This window comes from Ascaphus truei, chromosome 20 (genome assembly GCF_040206685.1).
Source record: "Ascaphus truei isolate aAscTru1 chromosome 20, aAscTru1.hap1, whole genome shotgun sequence".
Lineage (NCBI taxonomy): Eukaryota > Metazoa > Chordata > Amphibia > Anura > Ascaphidae > Ascaphus > Ascaphus truei.
Genome location: NC_134502.1, coordinates 1925047 through 1946128, shown reverse-complemented (window position 1 = coordinate 1946128; position 21082 = coordinate 1925047). Strand labels below are relative to the sequence as shown.

The 21082-nt window shown below is 42.5% G+C and overlaps 1 protein-coding gene across 1 annotated transcript in view; it reads right to left on the bottom strand.

The window, feature by feature from the left end:
• Positions 1–5191: 5191 nt before the first annotated feature.
• LOC142471443 (uncharacterized) overlaps positions 5192–21082 on the bottom strand; it is an 81767-nt gene continuing 65876 nt past the window's right edge. The window contains exons 6-11 of the mRNA XM_075578246.1: positions 19797–19801; positions 14935–14955; positions 10771–12598; positions 10148–10222; positions 8946–9022; positions 5192–5833 (exon numbers count right to left, since the gene is read on the bottom strand). Coding sequence (XP_075434361.1) covers positions 5609–5833; positions 8946–9022; positions 10148–10222; positions 10771–12598; positions 14935–14955; positions 19797–19801 — 2231 coding nt within the window. The 3' untranslated portion in view covers positions 5192–5608. The remainder of the gene's footprint in view (positions 5834–8945; positions 9023–10147; positions 10223–10770; positions 12599–14934; positions 14956–19796; positions 19802–21082) is intronic.

Genomic DNA, 21082 nt, shown 5'->3' with positions numbered 1-21082 from the left:
ATGGATACCAAGAGAGACCCTGTCGAACGCAGAGAGGAAAGTGGGTCAGACTCATGATGTTTAAGTAAATGTCTGGCCACTGATGTTATATTTTTTATAAATGAATCCAGGTCACGTTGTGAATTTTTTAATATTGTGACTATGTTCTAACATTCTGAATCTAATCTCCCTTGTTGTCATACCTATGTAGATGAGACCACAAGGGCAGGTAAGGTATCACTCCTTTAGATTGGCAATTCATAAATGACAATATTTTGAAAGTACAGTATGTGTACCTGATGAATTGGAAAAGGATTCTGTTTGTCGCATAAATTTACAGGCCGAACAGTTGCTACATTTAAAAAATCCCATTTAAGCAAAAGTAGAAAGAAAAGTGGTACCGACCTGGGGGGGCAAAGTAACGGTGGACTAATTTGTCGTGTAGGTTTGGTGACCTTTGAGTGGTTAAACTAACCTTTTCACCCAAGGAGTTCTTAAGGTCCTTGTCCATCATCAAGATTTTCCAAGGTCCTTGTCCATCATCAAGATTTTCCAATGTCTTTGTAATATGTCCCACAGGTCGGACACAATATATATATGTCCCACAAGTCCCACTGCTTGTTAAACGTGCTAACAAACCTGATCTTCTGAGGTTCCTTGTATTTTGGTTTAGGCTGTAATAAAGTCTCCCTCTTGCAACTATGTTTGAAGCCCTTTTGGATACTAGTATACTGTACTTCTTCTTAAAAAAAATCTTTGTTCCCCTGCTCTCATTTAGAAAATATCAGAGTATGAAAAATTTCATCTGAGTCTGAGAAACTCGCTCACAGGACCTCTCACTTGATGGTTGAGGTGGAAGCTGGTACCTGTAGCATGAAGTACGGAGTTAGTCACCGTGTCTTTACGGAAAATGTCCTTGGTAAGACACCCAGTAACATCCACACCGATCCTCAAGTCCAAAGGTTCCACACTAGTGGACTGCTGTTGTTGGTGAGTTTGATGTTATATTCTTTGTGGTTGAGGACATCGACGAAACCCGCAATCTCCGAATCAAAGCCTTGCCAGATAATGAGGATATCGTCGATGTACTTCAACAGCAGCAATACAACCTTGTTGGTCTGGTCATGGTTGCCCTCAGAAAAAACACTTCTCTTTCCCAGGAAGATTGGTATAGGAGGGTGCCCAAGTCATGCCCGCTGCTGTGCCTCTTTTCTGAAAAAAATAAAATGTTTTTAAAAACAAAATAATTGTGAGTGAGTATGAACTGCATGAGTTCCATAATAAGATTAACCAAATCAGCTGACATATTTTGCATTGATAAAAAATATTTGGAAGCTTCGAGACCATCGCAATGGTAGATGCTGGTATACAGGGACTCTACATCACAGGTCGCAAGAATAGTATTCTTGTCGATCGTGATGCAGTCCAATCCACTGTGTCTCTCCGGTGTAAAGTTAATGTGTTAACACGCTAGCTTTTGGGTACCAGTCATTTTAGGTGTGCCTGCGGTATTCAGGTGAATATAATATTTGTTTTACATTTTCTGTTGGGCTATATCAAATCCCTAGCGGAATGCTTCCAGTGGGCACCATTATTAGGGTGTTATTAATGTATTTGGACAATCAACCTGTAACTGCTTAATGAGCAATTTGTGGGTGGTTAGTCCCTCCTTTATCAAGGTATATTATCTCCCTGTAAATTCACTTTTCACTTTACTTGCATACATGTTAGCATCTTTACTGCTATATACTGTACCAGTTTTTAACTGCACAAAGTTACATACGTTTATGCTTAGTTTATTAAACCCGTCAGGGTATATTTCACAGAACATGTTGTATGCATTTAGCATAGGGACCTGCTATAGAGACTTGCCTTGATGTTGGTTAGCAGGCTTGTCATTATTTGAACAAAGGATGAAACCAAAAATCTACTCTGTCTTACTGACTTAGGTTTCACTGTGTATATGCATTTCCCCATTTATTGTTAGCTCAACGGGAGAAGCGCAGGGATTCACTTTCTGTTTTTTCACACCTCTCTCTCTCTCTATATATCTCTCTCTCTCTCTCTCTCTCTCTCTATCTCTCTCTCTCTATCTCACCAGCTCTCTCTCTCTCTCTCTCTCTCCTCACAGACGTAGGAAAGTAGGGCTCCATGTGAATCTCAACAAGACCAAAGTGATGTTCATCAAATGTGTCAAGTCTAGAAAGAACAAAATCAATGGAATAGAACTGGACGAAGTCGAAGAATAAACTCAATGGCCCGGAGGCATCGACCTCTGTTAATTGGAGTTTATATCACACCCGGCAAAAAAATAAAATAACGCAATTTTAAGATAGGATATATCAAAATTGCAATGCAGGAATTAATGCAACCATTAATTACTGTGCCGCGAACACAGTGATATTATTTCTATCAAAGGTGTCTGCAATAACTATTATTACAGAATCCTTTGACCGAAATAACATTAAATAATTTGATTCCTATGCTTACCAAGGTATATCACCTATAGGGGGTTAAACATAAAAAAAATAAAACCTTAACCCATTGTTCACATAAGTGGCTAGTAAATTAAACCCATGTAATGCTTCACTGACCGCTAAGGTAACCAATGGGTTAACCCCCTTCCACCTGCTCATTGGGAGTCCTAAGCACCCTCCCCTGGGAAACTACCCTATAACCCAACCAAATATCAGCACACCCCCAACAGACATACACCCCGCCCCCTTAACTAATGGCCTATTGCCATGCTAGACAAATGTGGTTAATAGTGCTTCTAGTCAAAAATGTTTTAACCATGAACCAAATCAATGTTACTATGGCAACTTGGGCCCTCTCAATGGGGGGGCCTAGATAGCCACATTGGCAATCAATAATTAAAAAAAAAGTATTTAATAATATTAAAATACATTACTTACCTCCCTTGACTAACAAACCAATGCTCTAGTAACCACTAAAAGGTAATGAAGAGGCCAACCCTTCCTGCAACCCCCCCCCCCATGCAACTACCCCCCCTACAGTAATGGACAATAACTATATGAGCAAGAAGATTGCAAAACAGGCTTTTTTTCTATTGAAAAGCAGAAAAAAATATATAGCAAATACATTACAAAATATTAACACATTTAAAAAAAATAGCCATTAAATTCCTTGAAGGCCACTGTGGCAACCTAGGCCCCCAGTATGGGCTATGATCACCACATTGGTAATGAATGTAGAACTTTAATACATTTATTTATTACTTACCCTACCCAGGATGATGGCCGTCCTTCTCATCCTCAGTGGCACCCGGAGTTACATCCAATAAGGGGTCGATGTCCAACCAAAAGTCCAAGCGCAATGGCCGAAACAATGAAAAATCCCCAAAAAACATTAAAAAGTTGGTAGTGCTTTGGCCTCCTGGGGGGCGGGAGGGGTGGCAAGAGGGGTTAACCCCTAGATTACATTGGCAAGGCCTTTCTAGTCACTAAGGGAGGTAGGTAGGGCTAACATGTTAATCCCGTGATATATGGCTTTTAATATCAAAAATATAATATTAGGCCTCTTTTTAGTTGGATCTGCTGATTTTTTGGTTGTCCAACATTGATGTATAGTACTGTATTTCACAATTTTATTTTGGGCGACAATACCGCATTTTTAGGTTATTGCAGCTTGATATATCTACTCCTATGTCTATCTTTCCCTGCAAATCACAATGGAGCTGAACATTTTGAATGAAATCTATGGGTGAGAATGATGATAGGATGGAGCATTTGGAAGAAACAAAATAATATTAAAAGGGAACCCTCCAATGAGCCTCAAGACTGAAGTGTTTGAGCGTTGGAGCAACGTGGAGAAGAGATGCTGTAACCGCAGTACCTGGAAGACCATTTGTAGGGGCAGGGGCTTCATCCTCAGTGGATCAAAAAGGAACAAAGATGTTGGTCTCCTACCAGTCGTGGCGCCACCATTGCTGTGAAGTTCATTGATTCACAGCAGCTTTTCCATCTGGCTGCAGCCATTGAGATTCCAGTGTGGTTAATCCATTTGCTACCACGAGAGGACATTGTACCATACACTCCACTGGCTAGTGGGAGTTATATTCTGGTGTATGTGTCATCTCTACATCAAGTGGACTGTTCTCCCTCGTGGATTAACCCCTTCATCGCCTATTGGTCCTGGCACCCTGTCTGCTATATCCATCTGCGCTGACCCACTGCTGTTTACAGATTGTCTCAACTGATTGTGTTTTTACCCACATTGTGAGTATAGGTCCTGGTGACCAGTCTCTATTTCATTAAAGAATCCTCCTATTTTTACAGTATTATGATATGGAGCTGGCACTTCTTTCTTTTTGTTTTTTTTTGTAGATATCTGTGATCTGGCGAGATCATATCAGGAAGCTTTGCCTCCCCATACAGACTGGTTCCTGATCTGGACTTTTCATCTTCACTTCATGTGTTTGGTTCTTATTTAATTATTTTGGTGTTATATTAACTAATTGATTTATTTGATATTGATTATATTTATGCACATATGCTAATTTACACCTTATTCCACTATACACTTTAGCGCTACTCTTTGTTTGTTTTATATATATATATATCATCAACATAGGATTTGGTGGATCTGTGTCTCAGATTTTCGGATAACATTTTCCATCAAGGATCTCTTGCCTAATAACTCATACCTCTATAATTGTCATAACTCTGTGCCGAGGACATACTCTGTGCCGAGGACATACTTGAAAAGAGGTACAGTACAGTAACTCTCAATGTAATACTTCCTGGTAAAACGTTTTATAAGCAAATAAGGATCTGCATCTTAATTTATAGTAAAGGGCATCAATCGTACATCTCCTTTGTACTAGAAAACTTTCATAGGACGCGGTTGTGTCTCAGTTTATAGTTTATAGGACGGAGCCCAAATAGTAAATCACATTAATACTATATACTGTACCTTTTATAAGGTTTGTGCCTTATTTTATAGGACAGAGTCTCCATCATACATCCATTTACAGTATATAATAGGACTATAGGATATATATATATATATACCATGGGCAGCGGCAGTGCCAGCCTCCAGTTCACACATGTTTTTTAATTAATAATTCAAAGAACTCAGGAATATACATTTTGTGTTGCCAATAATTTATAAGAATAAAGTTATGAATAAATTAATAAGTTTCATACAAAGCAAATTATAATGATATACAATTGTACAATACACGGGATGTATACAGTATATAAATATGGTTTGGGGGGTCAAATGCTGCTTTAAAAAATACATTAATATATGTAATATTTATATATTTACATACACATACACAGAGTACAGAGCGAGATATATATATATAAATATATACAATATTATATTTATGCAACAAATGTATATGTATGTATAGAGGCGTCTGTGGCTATAAATATTTATGAATAGAATAGTATATACTGATGCATCCAGACATACTATCTCCGGTGCCTTGGCGGGAAAAGTGAAAGTCAGTGGCGCCGGAGACTGTGTCTGCTGCGGCTACGCTGTGGGGACCCTCCTTCCAATTGTGACCCACAGAGCTTACCATCTAGATAGTTTTAGTTGGAGTAGGATATTAACCAAGTCATCAACAGGACGGTCCTATAAAGGATTTACACTATGTCTATGGGGTTAATTGATGCTTTTGTCCCGATTGGTAAGGTCTTGGGTTCATCTCGTGCTGCTCTCTTGGTGATGATGGCCTCCTGTTAAAGTCTTCTCTTGGCTGTGAACCCCCCTCAGGGTCATGGTGTACGTGGGGTCTTCCAGAGGTGTTCCCGTCCAAGTGATTGAAGTACGAAGGGTAATAGGTTACGGTGTACATTCCAGTTCTCCCACACTTCAGTACCTGCAGAGGAAAGAGCTCAGGGTTACATTAAATTATTGGGTTAGTGGCACGGGAATTGTATTAGGATTAGGATTAGGGTTTATGTATTTGGTCCGTGTATGATGGATAGGATTAGGGGTAATTAGATTAGTGTATTAAGATTGGCAAATAGTTTTTTCTAAGGTTAGGGTTAGTGTTAGGGCTGATATTATATGCTTAGTGGGTTGGGTCAGAGTTAGTGTTAGGATTCATGTTAAGCTAATGTGCAGATATTAGTGTAAAGGGTTTGTTAGGGTTAGGGTTGCTATCTTATGTTTAGGGTTTTGTTTATTAAATGTTAATGTTAGTTTTAAATTTGGTATTTATTGTTTGAGTGTTATACTGTATGTTTGTGTGTTGGGTTAGTGTTAGTGTTATGGTTGATATTATACTTATGTTTAGTGTGTTAGGTTAGTGTTAGTGTTAGGGTTGATATTGTATGATTAGTTTGTTGGGTTAGTGTTAGTGTTAGGGTTGATATTGTATGATTAGTGTGTTGGGTTAGTGTTAGTGTTAGGGTTGACATTCTATGATTAGTGTGTTAGGTTAGTATTAGTGTTGATATTGTATGATTAGTGTGATAGGTTAGTGTTAGTGTTTGGGTTGACATTGTATGTTTAGTGTGCTAGGTTAGTGTTAGTGTTAGGGTTGATATTGTATGATTAGTGTGTTAGGTTAGTGTTAGGGTTGATATTGTATGATTAGTGTGTTAGGTTAGTGTTAGGGTTGATATTCTATGATTATTGTGTTAGGTTAGTGTTAGGGTTGATATTGTATGATTAGTGTGTTAGGTTAGTGTTAGTATTAGTGTTGATATTGTATGATTAGTATGTTAGGTTAGTGTTAGGGTTGATATTGTATGAATAGTGTGTTAGATTAGTGTTAGGGTTGAAATTGTATGTTTAGTGTGTTAGGTTAGTGTTAGTATTAGGGTTGATATTGTATGATTAGTGTGTTAGGTTAGTGTTAGGGTTGATATTGTATGATTAGTGTGTTAGGTTAGTGTTAGGGTTGATATTGTATGTTTAGTGTGCTAGGTTAGTGTTAGGGTTGATATTGTATGCTTGTGTGTTGGGTTAGAGTTAGTGTTAGGGTTGATATTGTATGATTAGTGTGTTAGGTTAGTGTTAGGGTTGATATTGTATGATTAGTGTGTTAGGTTAGTGTTAGGGTTGATATTGTATGATTAGTGTGTTAGGTTAGTGTTAGGGTTGATATTGTATGTTTGTGTGTTGGGTTACAGTTAGTGTTAGGGTTGACATTGTATGATTAGTGTGTTTGGTTAGTATTAGTGTTGATATCGTATGATTAGTGTGTTAGGTTAGTGTTAGTGTTTGGGTTGAAATTGTATGTTTAGAGTGTTAGGTTAGTGTTAGGGTTGATATTGTATGTTTAGTGTGTTGGGTTAGTGTTTGGGTTGACATTGTACGTTTAGTGTGTTAGGCTAATGTTAGTGTTAGGGTTGATATTTTATGATTAGTGTGTTAGGTTAGTGTTAGGGTTGATATTGTATGTTTAGTGTGTTAGGTTAGTGTTAGTATTAGGGTTGATATTGTATGTTTAGTGTGTTGGGTTAGTGTATGGGTTGATATTGTATGATTAGTGTGTAAGGTTAGTGTTAGTGTTAGGGTTGATATTGTATGATTAGTGTGTTAGGTTAATGTTAGTGTTAGGGTTTATATTGTATGATTAGTGTGTTAGGTTAGTGTTAGTGTATGGGTTTATATTGTATGATTAGTGTGTTGGGTTAGTGTTAGTGTTAGGGTTGATATTGTATGATTAGTGTGTTAGGTTAGTGTTAGGGTTGATATTGTATGATTAGTGTGTTAGGTTAATGTTAGTGTTAGGGTTTATATTGTATGATTAGTGTGTTGGGTTAATGTTAGTGTTAGGGTTTATATTGTATGATTAGTGTGTTGGGTTATAGTTAGTGTTAGGGGTTATATTGTATGATTAGTGTGTTGGGTTAGTGTTAGTGTTAGGGTTGATATTGTATGATTAGTGTGTTAGGTTAGTGTTAGGGTTTATATTGTATGATTAGTGTGTTAGGTTAGTGTTAGGTTAGTGTTAGTGTTAGGGTTGATATTGTATGATTAGTGTGTTGGGTTATAGTTAGTGTTAGGGTTTATATTGTATGATTAGTGTGTTGGGTTAATGTTAGTGTTAGGGTTTATATTGTATGATTAGTGTGTTAGGTTAGTGTTGGTATTAGGGTTGATATTGTATGATTAGCATGTTAGGTAAGTGTTAGTGTTAGGGTTGATATTGTATGATTAGTGTGTTAGGTTAGTGTTAGGGTTGATATTGTATGATTAGTGTGTTAGGTTAATGTTAGTGTTAGGGTTGATATTGTATGATTAGTGTGTTAGGTTAATGTTAGTGTTAGGGTTTATATTGTATGATTAGTGTGTTGGGTTAATGTTAGTATTAGGGTTTATATTGTATGATTAGTGTGTTAGGTTAGTGTTAGTGTTAGGGTTGATATTGTATGATTAGTGTGTTGGGTTATAGTTAGTGTTAGGGTTTATATTGTATGATTAGTGTGTTGGGTTAATGTTAGTGTTAGGGTTTATATTGTATGATTAGTGTGTTAGGTTAGTGTTGGTATTAGGGTTGATATTGTATGATTAGCATGTTAGGTAAGTGTTAGTGTTAGGGTTGATATTGTATGATTAGTGTGTTAGGTTAGTGTTAGTGTTAGGGTTGATATTGTATGATTAGTGTGTTGGGTTATAGTTGGGGTTCATGTCAGGCTAATTATATTTATGTTACACTAATAATTTTAGGATTAGTGCCAGAGTTTATGTTACAGCTATGGATAGTACTGGGGTTGGTAATTAATGTTTGGTGTGATGAGTTAGTGTTAAGGATTATGTTAGGCTTATATACAAGGATTAGTGTTAGGGTTTGTGTTAAGGTTTTGTTAGGCTTGGTATTATAGGTGCTGGGAATAGGGTGTTATGTCAGTTTTAAGGGCAAGATCAGGTAATTAGGGTTAATGTGTTATCGTTAGGTTATCTGTGTTGGGATATAACGTGGAAGACGGAACAATTATTTTATGGTGATTAGTAATGTTTATAGGGCAAATACTCACTGCGCAAAGCAAACCCAGGAGTAGGGAAACAGCAAGTGCAGCAACCAGTGCGAGAAGAATAATACCCCAGATTGGTACTGTAAGAAAGCAAGAGAGTATGTACTGCAGTATATAATAATGCTGATTATCACTATATACTGATAATGAACATGTCATTCTGTATAAAGATGCTGAATATCTATACACTGATAATGATCACATCGTTGTGTATAATGATGTAGAGTATCTATACACTGATAATGAACACGCCGTGCTGTATAATGATGATGTGTATCTATACACTGATAATGAACACGCCGCGTTGTATAATGATGCAGAGTATCTATACACTGATAATGAACACGTTGCACTGTATAATGATGATGTGTATCTATACACTGATAATGAACACGCCACGTTGTATAATGATGCAGAGTATCTATACACTGATAATGAACACGCCGCGCTGTATAATGATGATGGGTATCTATACACCTGTAATGAACACGCTGCGCTGTATAATGATGATGGGTATCTATACACTGATAATGAACATGCCGCGCTGTATAATGATGCTGAGTATCTATACACTGATAATGAACATGCCGCGCTGTATAATGATGATGGGTATCCATACACTGATAATGAACACGCCGCGCTGTATAAAGATGGTGGGTATCGCTATAAACTGATAATGAACATGCCGCGCTGTATAAAGATGGTGGGTATCGCTATAAACTGATAATGAACACGCTAAGCTGCATAATGATGCAGAGAATCTATGCATTGCTAATTATCATGCCGCGCTGTATAATGATGCAGAGTATCTATACACTGATAATGAACATGCCGCGCTGTATAATGATGATGGGTATCGCTATAAACTGATAATGAACACGCTGCGCTGTATAAAGATGGTGGGTATCGCTATAAACTGATAATGAACACGCTAAGCTGCATAATGATGCAGAGAATCTATGCATTGCTAATTATCACGACGCGCTGTATAATGATGCCTAGTATCTATATACTGGTAATGAACACGCCGCGCTGTAAATTGATGCCTAGTATCTATATAATGGTAATGAATACGCCGCGCTGTATAATGATGATGAGTATCTATACACTGATAATGAACACGTCGTTATGTATATACTGAAGCGTATTATCTGTACACTTATGAGCATGTTGCACTGTATAATGATGATGAGTATCTCCCATACCTGCAGAATTGGCAGACGATGCTTGAGTTGTGCTTGTGGTACTCTGAATCACTGTGCTGCCGCCTCCTGCCGCAGCTGCAGATAAAACAATTATTTTTCTCTCTATATATATATATATATATGTTTGCTAATAGCCAATATTTATCTTTCTTGTTTCCCTGGAAATATAATCCAAATTGCATGACTTAGGGGACTCTGATTGGGGCTGTATTTGTCCATCAAGTGTTGTCCTTTCACTTACCCATCCCTTTTCTTATCAGAGATCCCTTAAAAATAAGGAGAGGGGGAGTGGGGTGGGAGCTTTGCCTGCGCAAACTCTTGTTGAACTCACAATGACATCAGACAAAAGGGAGCGGTCGGAGGAAATCCATCCCCCCCCCCCCAAACAAAGTCTCAGCTCAAAATGTTTCCAAATTAACTGAACGATTGTTTTAAAAAAAAAGTAATTGTGTCAGATTTTGGTAATTAAGGCATCAATCACATTTATGTGACCCCTTAATCATGCCACTGCCATTTGTACATTTTGCCCCTGGGGCCATTACTACATTTGGGTGATAGGACAGACTGACATTTAAGAAGAATCCCCAGGAGTATACAGTATTTCAACAAAGCTTGTGACTTACTTGTGATTCCTGTATTGGTACTTCCACTAGCAGTGGTCCCTGTATTGGTGCTAACGCTTGTGGTGGTCCCTGTATTGGTACTTCCGCTTGTGGTGGTCCCTGTATTGGTACTTCCGCTTGTGGTGGTCCCTGTATTGGTACTTCCGCTTGTGGTGGTCTCTGTATTGGTACTTCCGCTTGTGGTGGTCCCTGTATTTGTACTTCCGCTTGTGGTGGTCACTGTATTGGTACTTCCGCTTGTGGTGGTCCCTGTATTGGTACTTCCACTTGTGGTGGTCTCTGTATTGGTACTTCCGCTTGTGGTGGTCCCTGTATTGGTACTTCCACTAGCAGTGGTCCCAGTATTGATACTTCCACTTGTGGTGGTCCCTGTATTGGTACTTCCGCTTGTGGTGGTCCCTGTATTGGTACTTCCGCTTGTGGTGGTCTCTGTATTGGTACTTCCGCTTGTGGTGGTCCCTGTATTTGTACTTCCACTTGTGGTGGTCTCTGTATTGGTACTTCCACTTGTGGTGGTCCCTGTATTGGCACTTCCGCTTGTGGTGGTCCCTGTATTGGTACTTCCACTTGTGGTTGTCCCTGTATTGGTACTTCCACTTGTGGTGGTCCCTGTATTGGTACTTCCACTTGTGGTGGTCCCTGTATTAGTACTTCCACTTGTGGTGGTCCCTGTATTGGTACTTCCGCTTGTGGTGGTCCCTGTATTGGTACTTCCACTTGTGGTGGTCCCTGTATTGGTACTTCCGCCTGTAGTGGTCCCTGTATTGGTGCTTCCGCTTGTGGTGGTCCCTGTATTTGTACTTCCACTTGTGGTGGTCCCTGTATTGGTACTTCCGCTTGTGGTGGTCCCTGTATTGGTACTTCCGCTTGTGGTGGTCCCTGTATTGGTACTTCCACTTGTGGTGGTCCCTGTATTGGTACTTCCACTTGTGGTGGTCCCTGTATTGGTACTTCCGCTTGTGGTGGTCCCTGTATTGGTACTTCCACTTGTGGTGGTCCCTGTATTGGTACTTCCACTTGTGGTGGTCCCTGTATTGGTACTTACAATTGTAGTGGTGACTGCATTAGTAGTGGTGGCTGCAGTAGTAGTGGGTGCCACAGTAGTAGTGGGTGCCACAGAAGTAGTGGGTGCCACAATAGTAGTGGGTGCTGCAGTAGTAGTCGGTGCTGCAGTAGTAGTTGGGGCTGCAGTAGTAGTGGGGGCTGGGGTAGTCGTGGGGGCAACAGTAGTAGTGGGGGATGCTGTTGTAGTTGGTGCTGTAGTGGTGTCTGTAGTGGTTGCTACAGTAGTAGTAGGTGCAACAGAAGTAGTGGGGGCTGCTGTAGTTGTGGGTGTTGCAGTAGTAGTGGGAGCTGCAGTAGTAGTGGTTGCTGCAGATGTACTGGGGACTTCAGTTGTAGTGGGGGCTGCTGTAGTAGTGGGGGTTGCTGTAGTAGTTGGGGTTGCTGTAGTAGTGGGGGATGCAGTAGTAGTGGGTGCTGCTGTAGTAGTGGGGCCTGCTGTAGTAGTGAGGGCTGCAGTAGTAATGGGTGCTGCAGTAATAGTGGGTGCTAAAGTAGTAGTGGGTGCTACAGTAGTAGTGGGTGCTACAGTACTAGTGGGGGCTGCAGTTGTTGTGGGGGCTGCAGTTGTTGTGGGGGCTGCAGTAGTAGTGGGGCCTGCTGTAGTAGTGGGGGCTGCAGTAGTAGTGGGGGCTGCAGTAGTAGTGGGTGCTACAGTAGTAGTGGGAGCTACAGTAGTAGTGGGTGCTACAGTAGTAGTGGGGGCTGCAGTTGTTGTGGGGGCTGCAGTTGTTGTGGGGGCTGCTGTAGTAGTGGGGGCTGCAGTAGTAGTGGGTGCTACAGAAGTACTGGGTGCTACAGTAGTAGTGGGGGCAACAGTTGTAGTGGGGGCTGCTGTAGTAGTGGGGGCTGCTGTAGTAGTGGGGCCTGCAGTTGTTGTGGGGGCTGTAGTAGTTGTGGGGGCTGTAGTAGTTGTGGGGGCTGCAGTAGTAGTGGGGGCTGTAGTAGTTGTGGGGGCTGCTGCAGTTGTAGTTGGTACAATAGTTGTAGTTGTATCTGTAGTGGGTGCTACAGTGGTAGTGGATGCTACAGTTGTAGTTGGTGCTGCAGTAGTTGTGGGGGCTACAGTAGTAGTTGGTGCTGCAGTAGTAGTGGGGGCTGCAGTAGTAGTGGGGGCTGCTGTAGTAGTGGGGGCTGCAGTTGTTGTGGGGGCTGCAGTTGTTGTGGGGGCTGCAGTTGTAGTTGGTGCTATAGTTGTAGTTGTATCTGTAGTGGGTGCTACAGTAGTAGTTGGTGCTGCAGTAGTAGTTGGTGCTACAGTAGTCGTGGGGGCTGCAGTAGTTATGGGGGCTGCAGTTGTAGTTGGTGCTACAGTAGTCGTGGGGGCTGCAGTAGTTGTGGGTGCTATAGTTGTAGATGTATCTGTAGTAGGTGCTACAGTAGTAGTGGGTGCTACTGTAGTAGTGGGCGCTACAGTAGTTGTGGGGGCTGTAGTAGTTGTGGGGGCTACAGTAGTAGTGGGGGCTGTAGTAGTTGTGGGGGCTACAGTAGTAGTGGATGCTATAGTAGTAGTGGGGGCTGCAGTAGTTGTGGGGGCTGCAGTAGTTGTGGGTGCTGCAGTTGTAGTTGTATCTGTAGTGGGTGCTACAGTAGTAGTGGGGGCTGCAGTAGTAGTGGTATCTGTAGTGGGGGCTGCAGTAGTTGTGGGGGCTGCAGTAGTTGTGGGGGCTACAGTAGTAGTGGGTGCTACAGTAGTAGTGGGGGCTGCAGTAGTTGTGGGGGCAGCAGTAGTTGTGGGGGCTGCAGTTGTAGTTGTATCTGTAGTGGGTGCTACAGTAGTAGTGGGGGCTGCAGTAGTAGTGGTATCTGTAGTGGGGGCTGCAGTAGTTGTGGGGGCTGCAGTAGTTGTGGGGGCTGCAGTAGTAGTTGGTGCAATAGTTGTTGTATCTGTAGTGGGTGCTGCAGTAGTAGTGGGTGCTGCAGTAATAGTGGTTGCTGCAGTAGTAGTGGGGGCTGCAGTAGTAGTGGGTGCTGCAGTAATAGTGGTTGCTGCAGTAATAGTGGGGGCTGCAGTAGTAGTTGGTGCAACAGTTGTTGTTTCTGTAGGGGATGCAGTGGTAGAAATAGTATTATTTTTTGCTCTCTTCTAGAAAGCAAGACATAATTAATTTAACACCCAGAGTGAACTGGAGAGGGGGGGAAAGTTGGGGAGGGGAAGAGGATGGTGGTGAGAAGGGGGGGAAGGAATGGGAGGGAGGAGGAGGGAGAGAGGGGAGTTGAGGGAGGGTAGTTAGGGGAGGGGACATAGGGTGGAAGAGGGGAGATGGGGGAGGGGGACAAGATGGGAGGGGGCAAGAGGGGAGTTGGGGAGGGAACGGAGGGTGGAAGAGGGGAGTTGGGGGAGGGGACAGAGGGTGGAAGAGGGTAGTTGGGGGAGGGGGCAAGAGGGGAGGGGGCAAGAGGGGAGGGAAGGGGGCAAGAGGGTGGAAGAGGGTAGTTGGGGGAGGGGGCAAGGGGGGAGGGGGCAAGAGGGGAGGGAAGGGGGCAAGAGGGGAGGGAGGGAGTGGGGGCAAGAGGGGAGGGAGGGAGTGGGGGCAAGAGGGGAGGGAGGGAGTGGGGGCAAGAGGGGAGGGAGGGAGGGAGTGGGGGCAAGAGGGGAGGGAGGGAGGGAGTGGGGGCAAGAGGGGAGGGAGTGAGGGAGTGGGGGCAAGAGGGGAGGGAGGGAGGGAGTGGGGGAAAGAGGGGAGGGAGGGAGTGGGGGCAAGAGGGGAGGGAGGGAGTGGGGGCAAGAGGGGAGGGAGGGAGGGAGTGGGGGCAAGAGGGGAGGGAGGGAGGGAGTGGGAGCAAGAGGGGAGGGAGGGAGTGGGGGCAAGAGGGGAGGGAGGGAGTGGGGGCAAGAGGGGAGGGAGGGAGTGGGGGCAAGAGGGGTGGGAGGGAGTGGGGGCAAGAGGGGTGGGAGGGAGTGGGGGCAAGAGGGGTGGGAGGAAGTGGGTGTAATGGGGAGGGAGGGAGTGGAGGCAAGAGGGGAAAGTGGGGGCAAGAGGGGAGGGAGGGGAAGGGAGGGGCAAAAGTGGAGGGAAGGAGAAAATTCTGAGAGGAGAGACTGATAACGACGTGTGAAACACAGGGGGGGATACTGGGGGTAGGTAATATACGACGTACCTGCAGGTGTAGTATCGGCACCTGAAACACACAGACAGATTGTGTAAGTATTTGTGTCTCCTTTGTGTCAGAATACCACATTACATACACAGAGACATTATTACTCCCGCTGGTACATTGCCGTGGGAATTACACAACATGTCAGCAGGAGCCATTTCATAGCATTAACCGCCACGCAGAAAGGAGACACGGCTAACGTGTCATTGTATCTGCCGGCTCCTTATCCAGTTCTGTTCTGCAGTGAAGAGCTCAAACTGCAACAGATATAAACCCAGGACTGTCTGATCCTGTCCCTGATACTCTGCAGTCAGGAGGTCACCCTTGCACAGAGAGGCTGTGTGTGGTTGAGCTCCCACTAGGTGCTCAGCATGGCCTCAGTCCCAGCAGGGTGTGATGGTGCAGGGGCAGAGGAATCAGGGGACCCCAGTGGATGTGGCCTGGATGTGTGTGAAAGTGATGAACTTTTGCCAACGGAAAGGGATTTAATAAGAATTCAGAGAAAAAAGACAAGAGAGAAAGAACATGCTGAGCATGAGGGAATGGAGGAAGAGACACAAGGAACAGGTGAGGTGCTGGTTCTGTCCGGGGAAAGTAACATACAAACCCAGAGCAGTAAATCCCAGCAGCAAAGTAATGTTATAACTGAGAGCAAAAAGAAAAGAGAGGCTGAGCTGGAAAAGAGCAGGCGGGTGGCAAGAGAGAGAAGGTGAGTATCACAGAGCAAGCAGGCGCGCAGAACAGAGAGAGCAGGCGCGCAGCACAGAGACAGAGAGCAGATGCGCAGCACAGAGAGAGCAGACGCGCAGCAAGAGAGAGCAGGCACCAGCAAGAGAGAGCAGGCGCGCAGCACAGAGAGAGCAGGCAGGCAGCACATAGTGCGGGCGCACAGAACAGAGAGAGCAGGCAGACAAACAAGCCTTATATCAAAGTGCCCAAATATAATGCAGAGGCTGAATGTGACAAGAAAAGAGACACTGAGTATCCCCAGCTCATGGAAACTGAAGCTGATAGACTCCTACATGAGGGGATTGCAGCAGGAATCAGTCAGGAGGCAACACAGGTACATTGCAAACTGCAGCAGAACGAGGGAAAGAGACCCTGGGAAACTTCCTTCTCACTCAGAGCCCATTGCTATAAACTCTGAAGAGGCAATGGAGCTAAACTGTGAGCCAGATATGGTTAACTCGTTGAGAGAAACGCAGACCACACAGGTACCTGAAACCAGCACTGCTAACCTGGAACACCTTTCATCCCCTGGGAGACTCACACAGAGGCTGCAGGGGAATCCGATTGCCCCAGGAGCAGATGGAATCACTGCTGAATTTTATAAAGTTTTCAGTGAGGTTTTAGCGGAAGTATTGGCTAAAGTTTATCATTCCTCTCTGGGAGGGATAGGTCTCTCTCACTCTCAGCGGGAATATCTTTAGACCCTATTATTATAAGAAAGGGGATCCGAAAGATTTTAAAAGTTAGCGGCCAATAGCATTAATAAATAATGATTAATAAATCTTGCCGACGGTCCATAGGTGATAGCGAGTTCCCAATCGTGCTATTAAACGAAGGAACATTGCCAATAATTGAATTAACATTAGGGCGGTACTAACAAATCAAAAGATAGTACCAGCACTCTCTGTCTCACAGCTACAGATATAAGCGAATACCAGTGTAGGGAATATGAATAATTTTGAGTCCCAAGCACTTGACAGGACATCAGGAAGAGGGTTTGCTTATACTTGTTCACTGATAGACATCTGATATCTGCATATGTTCTGTGTCTTTTACAATATTCTTGTATCTACATTCATTGTTTGATATTTGATATCTGCTTATGTGATTTGCCCTCTTTAGACTTTAGATTTATATCATTAGTTGAGTGTGGGATTATTTGACAGTGGGGAGGGAAGGCTTAGGAAAGTACCTCTGGGACCCTTTGGGACCAGGGGGAATGGGCCAGATGAAGAGGTCACCCCTCGAAACGTCGCCCCTCTAGTTTGCTTTCCTTTTTCCATTTTTGTTATTTTTTGCTTTTCTTTTGTGTTTTTTTCCCCTTCTCCTTCTTTCCCCTCTACCCCCTTTTATTTTTTGATTTTCTCTATGGTGATATTTATTCTTGCATTGGCGTATTGGCTATTGTTGCTATATTTTCAGTTTATTACTAGTGTCATTAAATTATTCATATTCCCTACACTGGTATTTGCTTATATCTGTAGCTGTGAGACAGAGAGTGCTGGTACTATCTTTTGATTTGTTAGTACTTCTGAAGGGAATTAGGGTCCCTTCCTGTTCCGTGCACCCTGCAACCTTGCTGAGTCAGTGTGTCAGAGTGCTGTCTCTCACCCCCCCATTTGTAACATTAGGGAGGTGTTTGAAACTTGCAGGAATGGAGGTGTATCAGGGTACCTATTAAATCTTGACCAGGCCAAAGCCATGGATAGGTTGGATCATGTTTTCCTTTTTAAAACTCTGAAAAGATATGATTTCCAGATGCTTTTGTTGAGAAAGTGATTTTGTTATACAAAGGAGCCTATGGAAGACCAGTCATTAATGGCTGGGTAAGGGAATCTTTTCCCATCAAATCTGGTGTTAAACAGGGCTTCTCGCTGACCCCCTTATTCTACGTCTTCTCCGTAGACTCATTTTTAAGACACCTGGTATTTAAACCCAGGACTGCCAGAGCCTGTCCCTGATAATCTGCAGTCAAGAGGTCACTCTACATTAGGTAAACACCCAGGACTGTCTGAGACTGTCCCTTATAATATCGATTTGGGAAGTCACTCTTCGATTAAAGAAACAGGATTGTGTGAGTCTGTACTGAATAATTTCTAAGAGATCACTCTTAATTACAAAATCCATATTGGTAAAACATAAATGCATATATAAATATTTTCAAAACTTTTTTACAGAGGGGGGGGGAGAGAGGGAGTCAGGAGAGGGGGAGGGGGGGAGAGACGGGGGGAGAGGGAATCAGGAGAAGGGGGAGAGAGGGAGTCAGGAGAGAGGGGGAAGAGGGAGTCAGGAGAGTGGGGGGGAGAGAGGGAGTCAGGAGAGAGGGGGGGAGATAGGGAGTCAGGAGAGAGGGGGAAGAGAGGGAGTCAGGAGAGGGGGGGAGGGAGTACGGAGAGAGGGGGAGGGAGTCAGGAGAGAGGGGGGGAGTCAGGAGAGAGGGGAGGAGGAGAGAGGGGGGAGGGAGTCAGGAGAGAGGGGGCGGAGTCAGGAGAGATGGGGGGGGGAGTCAGGAGAGAGGGGGGGGGAGGGAGTCAGGAGAGAGGGGGGGGGAGTCATGAGAGAAGGGGGGAAGCCTGAACAGCTGTGAAGAGGGGGGAAGGGAGTTGAGAGGGCGGATGGGGAAGCCAGAACATTACATCACGGGCAACGCCGGGTATATCAGCTAGTACATAAATATTTTCAAAACTTTTTTACTTCTAGAAAAAATCTGAAATTATCTAAATAAATAAATAAATAAAAGCAAAAGGGTGTTCTGGATGGGAGATAGTGGACCACCTTGTCTTGCATGTAAGGTTCTACCATATTCATAATCATCTTAACTCACTGTAACAAATCTAAGGTTAAATTTAATGAATAAATCTAAGGCAGGAGTTTGCAACATGGGGGCAAAAGATTCTCTGCTTGGTGTGTGGGGTTTACAGATGCCCCCACACGCTTTCCGAAGGCATTTAAGTTAATACTGGGGGAGCTGCAAGGCCTCTGTAAACTTCTCCTTACCTTGGTTCAGACAACCTCTGGTGATGCATCAAAGGACTCTGCGGGGTCATGTGACATCATGACCCCAGAACGTCAGAGCCAAGGTAAGGAGTGGGAGCATGAGGGGAGGGGGGCAGACAACAGGGAGGCGCAGCGAAAAAAGATTGCGCTCACCTCATCTTAATTACTCTCTCAGCTTTATTAGAAAAACATAAATTTTTAGAGCCACCTACTATTATTTTGAGTGGTCAAAGTTATTTACTTCTAGTTATACAGTAATTTAATACCACAAGCTACTAGTGTTACATTCCTCCAAAGTTTCAAGTTACTGTTTCCAGAAATATATACCAAAATCACTCTCTTAGTTCCAAATTTATTTAGTAAAACAATTTCTAGACCTTGGTACAATATTTTTGTGTCCAAAGCAATTTATTTTTTACGTCTGTCCTAATAGTATATATAAATATTTTTTTTCCATAAACTTAATTTTGCTATGAAATAATAAAATAGAGATTCAAAATATAGAAGACAAAATAATAATGTTGAGTTCAGGATAGATGATAATGGTCTACCTTGTCTTGTGCACAATTATCTACCTTCAGGTTGCCCTTAGTCCTTAACCTCTTGTTATAATGTAATTTGACACCAGAAGACACATATTACATGCTTCTCTCAGTTTCTGGAGCTTGATATAGTATGAAATTACTCTCTCAGTTTCCATTTTAGAGAATATTTTGTTTCTTTTAGGTTTTCATTCAATTTGTGTTTAAGATTACAATTTCTGAGAATTCTTCACTTTGTAAACCTTTTGTATTAAATTACTCTATTAGCTTCACATAATACTGAAAAAAAACCTCTCAATTTATAGACCTTTATATTAATTTTGTATCTTTGCTTCAAATTAACAAGAAAAGCTATTTTCCAGAACTTTGTATTACTGTACATTACTCTCTTGTAGTCAAATGAATGATAACATTTCAGTTTCTAGACCTTGGTATTAATTTACTAGCTGAGTTTAAAGAACCTAATTTTCTAGAACTCATTTTTAAAACTTCACTACTCTTATTTGTCCAAATTAATTGGAAAACAACTTTTCTAGAACGTGTTACTATATGAAAGTAAATTTTAATGAGCTTTAGAAAAAAAATTCAAAAACGTACCTGAGCTATCAAAGAACAGGGCAGAGAGCAGAAGAACATTGGCCAGGAGAAGCCACATCATGGATCCCATCGTATCTTCTCTTGAGGTCCTTTGATCTTAGTCCTTGTAGTGTCCAAGTCAGTGATCCAGAAGCATACCCAAAGTTGTGATGATGGTAATCTTAATTCAGTTGGGTTTTATACTGTATGGTGGTGTCGTGGGGAAGGGAGAGCCAACCCTGTCATTGCTCAGAGGTGACACCCTACTGTATGACACTCTGAGTATGTGTTTTTTTCTCTGCAAGGAATATTTAGGCAATTAGCTCAAATAGTTTACACATGATTAAGATATTTAATGCCAGAAAAGAATAACCCATAGAAAAAGGTGGAGGATTCAAGTTTTCACATCAACAGAGGTAACCTATGAGTTTTTTGGGTGTGCGATTGCTGTGTTTGCTGAGTCAAGAGGAGAGGTTTCAAAAATAGCCATGGTACAAATGGAAGGAGTAGAGTGAGACACATCTGTGTATAACTGTGAACACGATGGCAAGAAGCTGTGATTTATGGAGAGAGGAGCAGACAGAAATTGTTATACACTATGTCTTGTTGAGAGAGTGGAGGAGAGCAAGAGATACTGTAGCTGTGAATCTTACAGAGAGAGAGGAAATAATAAGGGATAGATTTGCATCTTACAGGGACAGAGAGAGGGGAGAAGAGTGAGAGATGGCTGTGCATTTCACACAGAGAGAGGAGCAGAGCAAGAGATACAATGCATACTGTATTATAAAGGATATAGGACATGATATATTGCTGCACCCTCTAAGAATGATGGCGTTAATATTTTCTTTTCAGATTTTTGTCATTACACTCCTTCGTATATCATTCAAAAGAATTCACCCTTCAATCTGAGTTTTCCCCGCTCATGCGCTCCTACTGCAGCAAATTATGTGTTAACCTGAAGGGAGATGAATCATCGGATTATAAACATCAAATAATTACAGGTACATCCGTATTAACCCATGTTTACTTACCCTCTCTGTGGCAATTCTGTCATTCTTATCTATACAACTCCCTCTTTAATGCACACGGGAGAATATTTTAGGACCTTGCAAATGAATACTCCCTACATTTTTTTTCAGAAATCGAACAATATTTGTTGTAAATGTTTTTTTCCTGGAGATGGGACGTGAAATATTTATTGCCGCATATTCAAGCCCATTAACCCCCTCTCCCACCCTCCAGCCCCCAACAAAACACCCCCCCCCACGAGTAATGGGCAATAGCCTTATTTGGCAAATATGGACAAT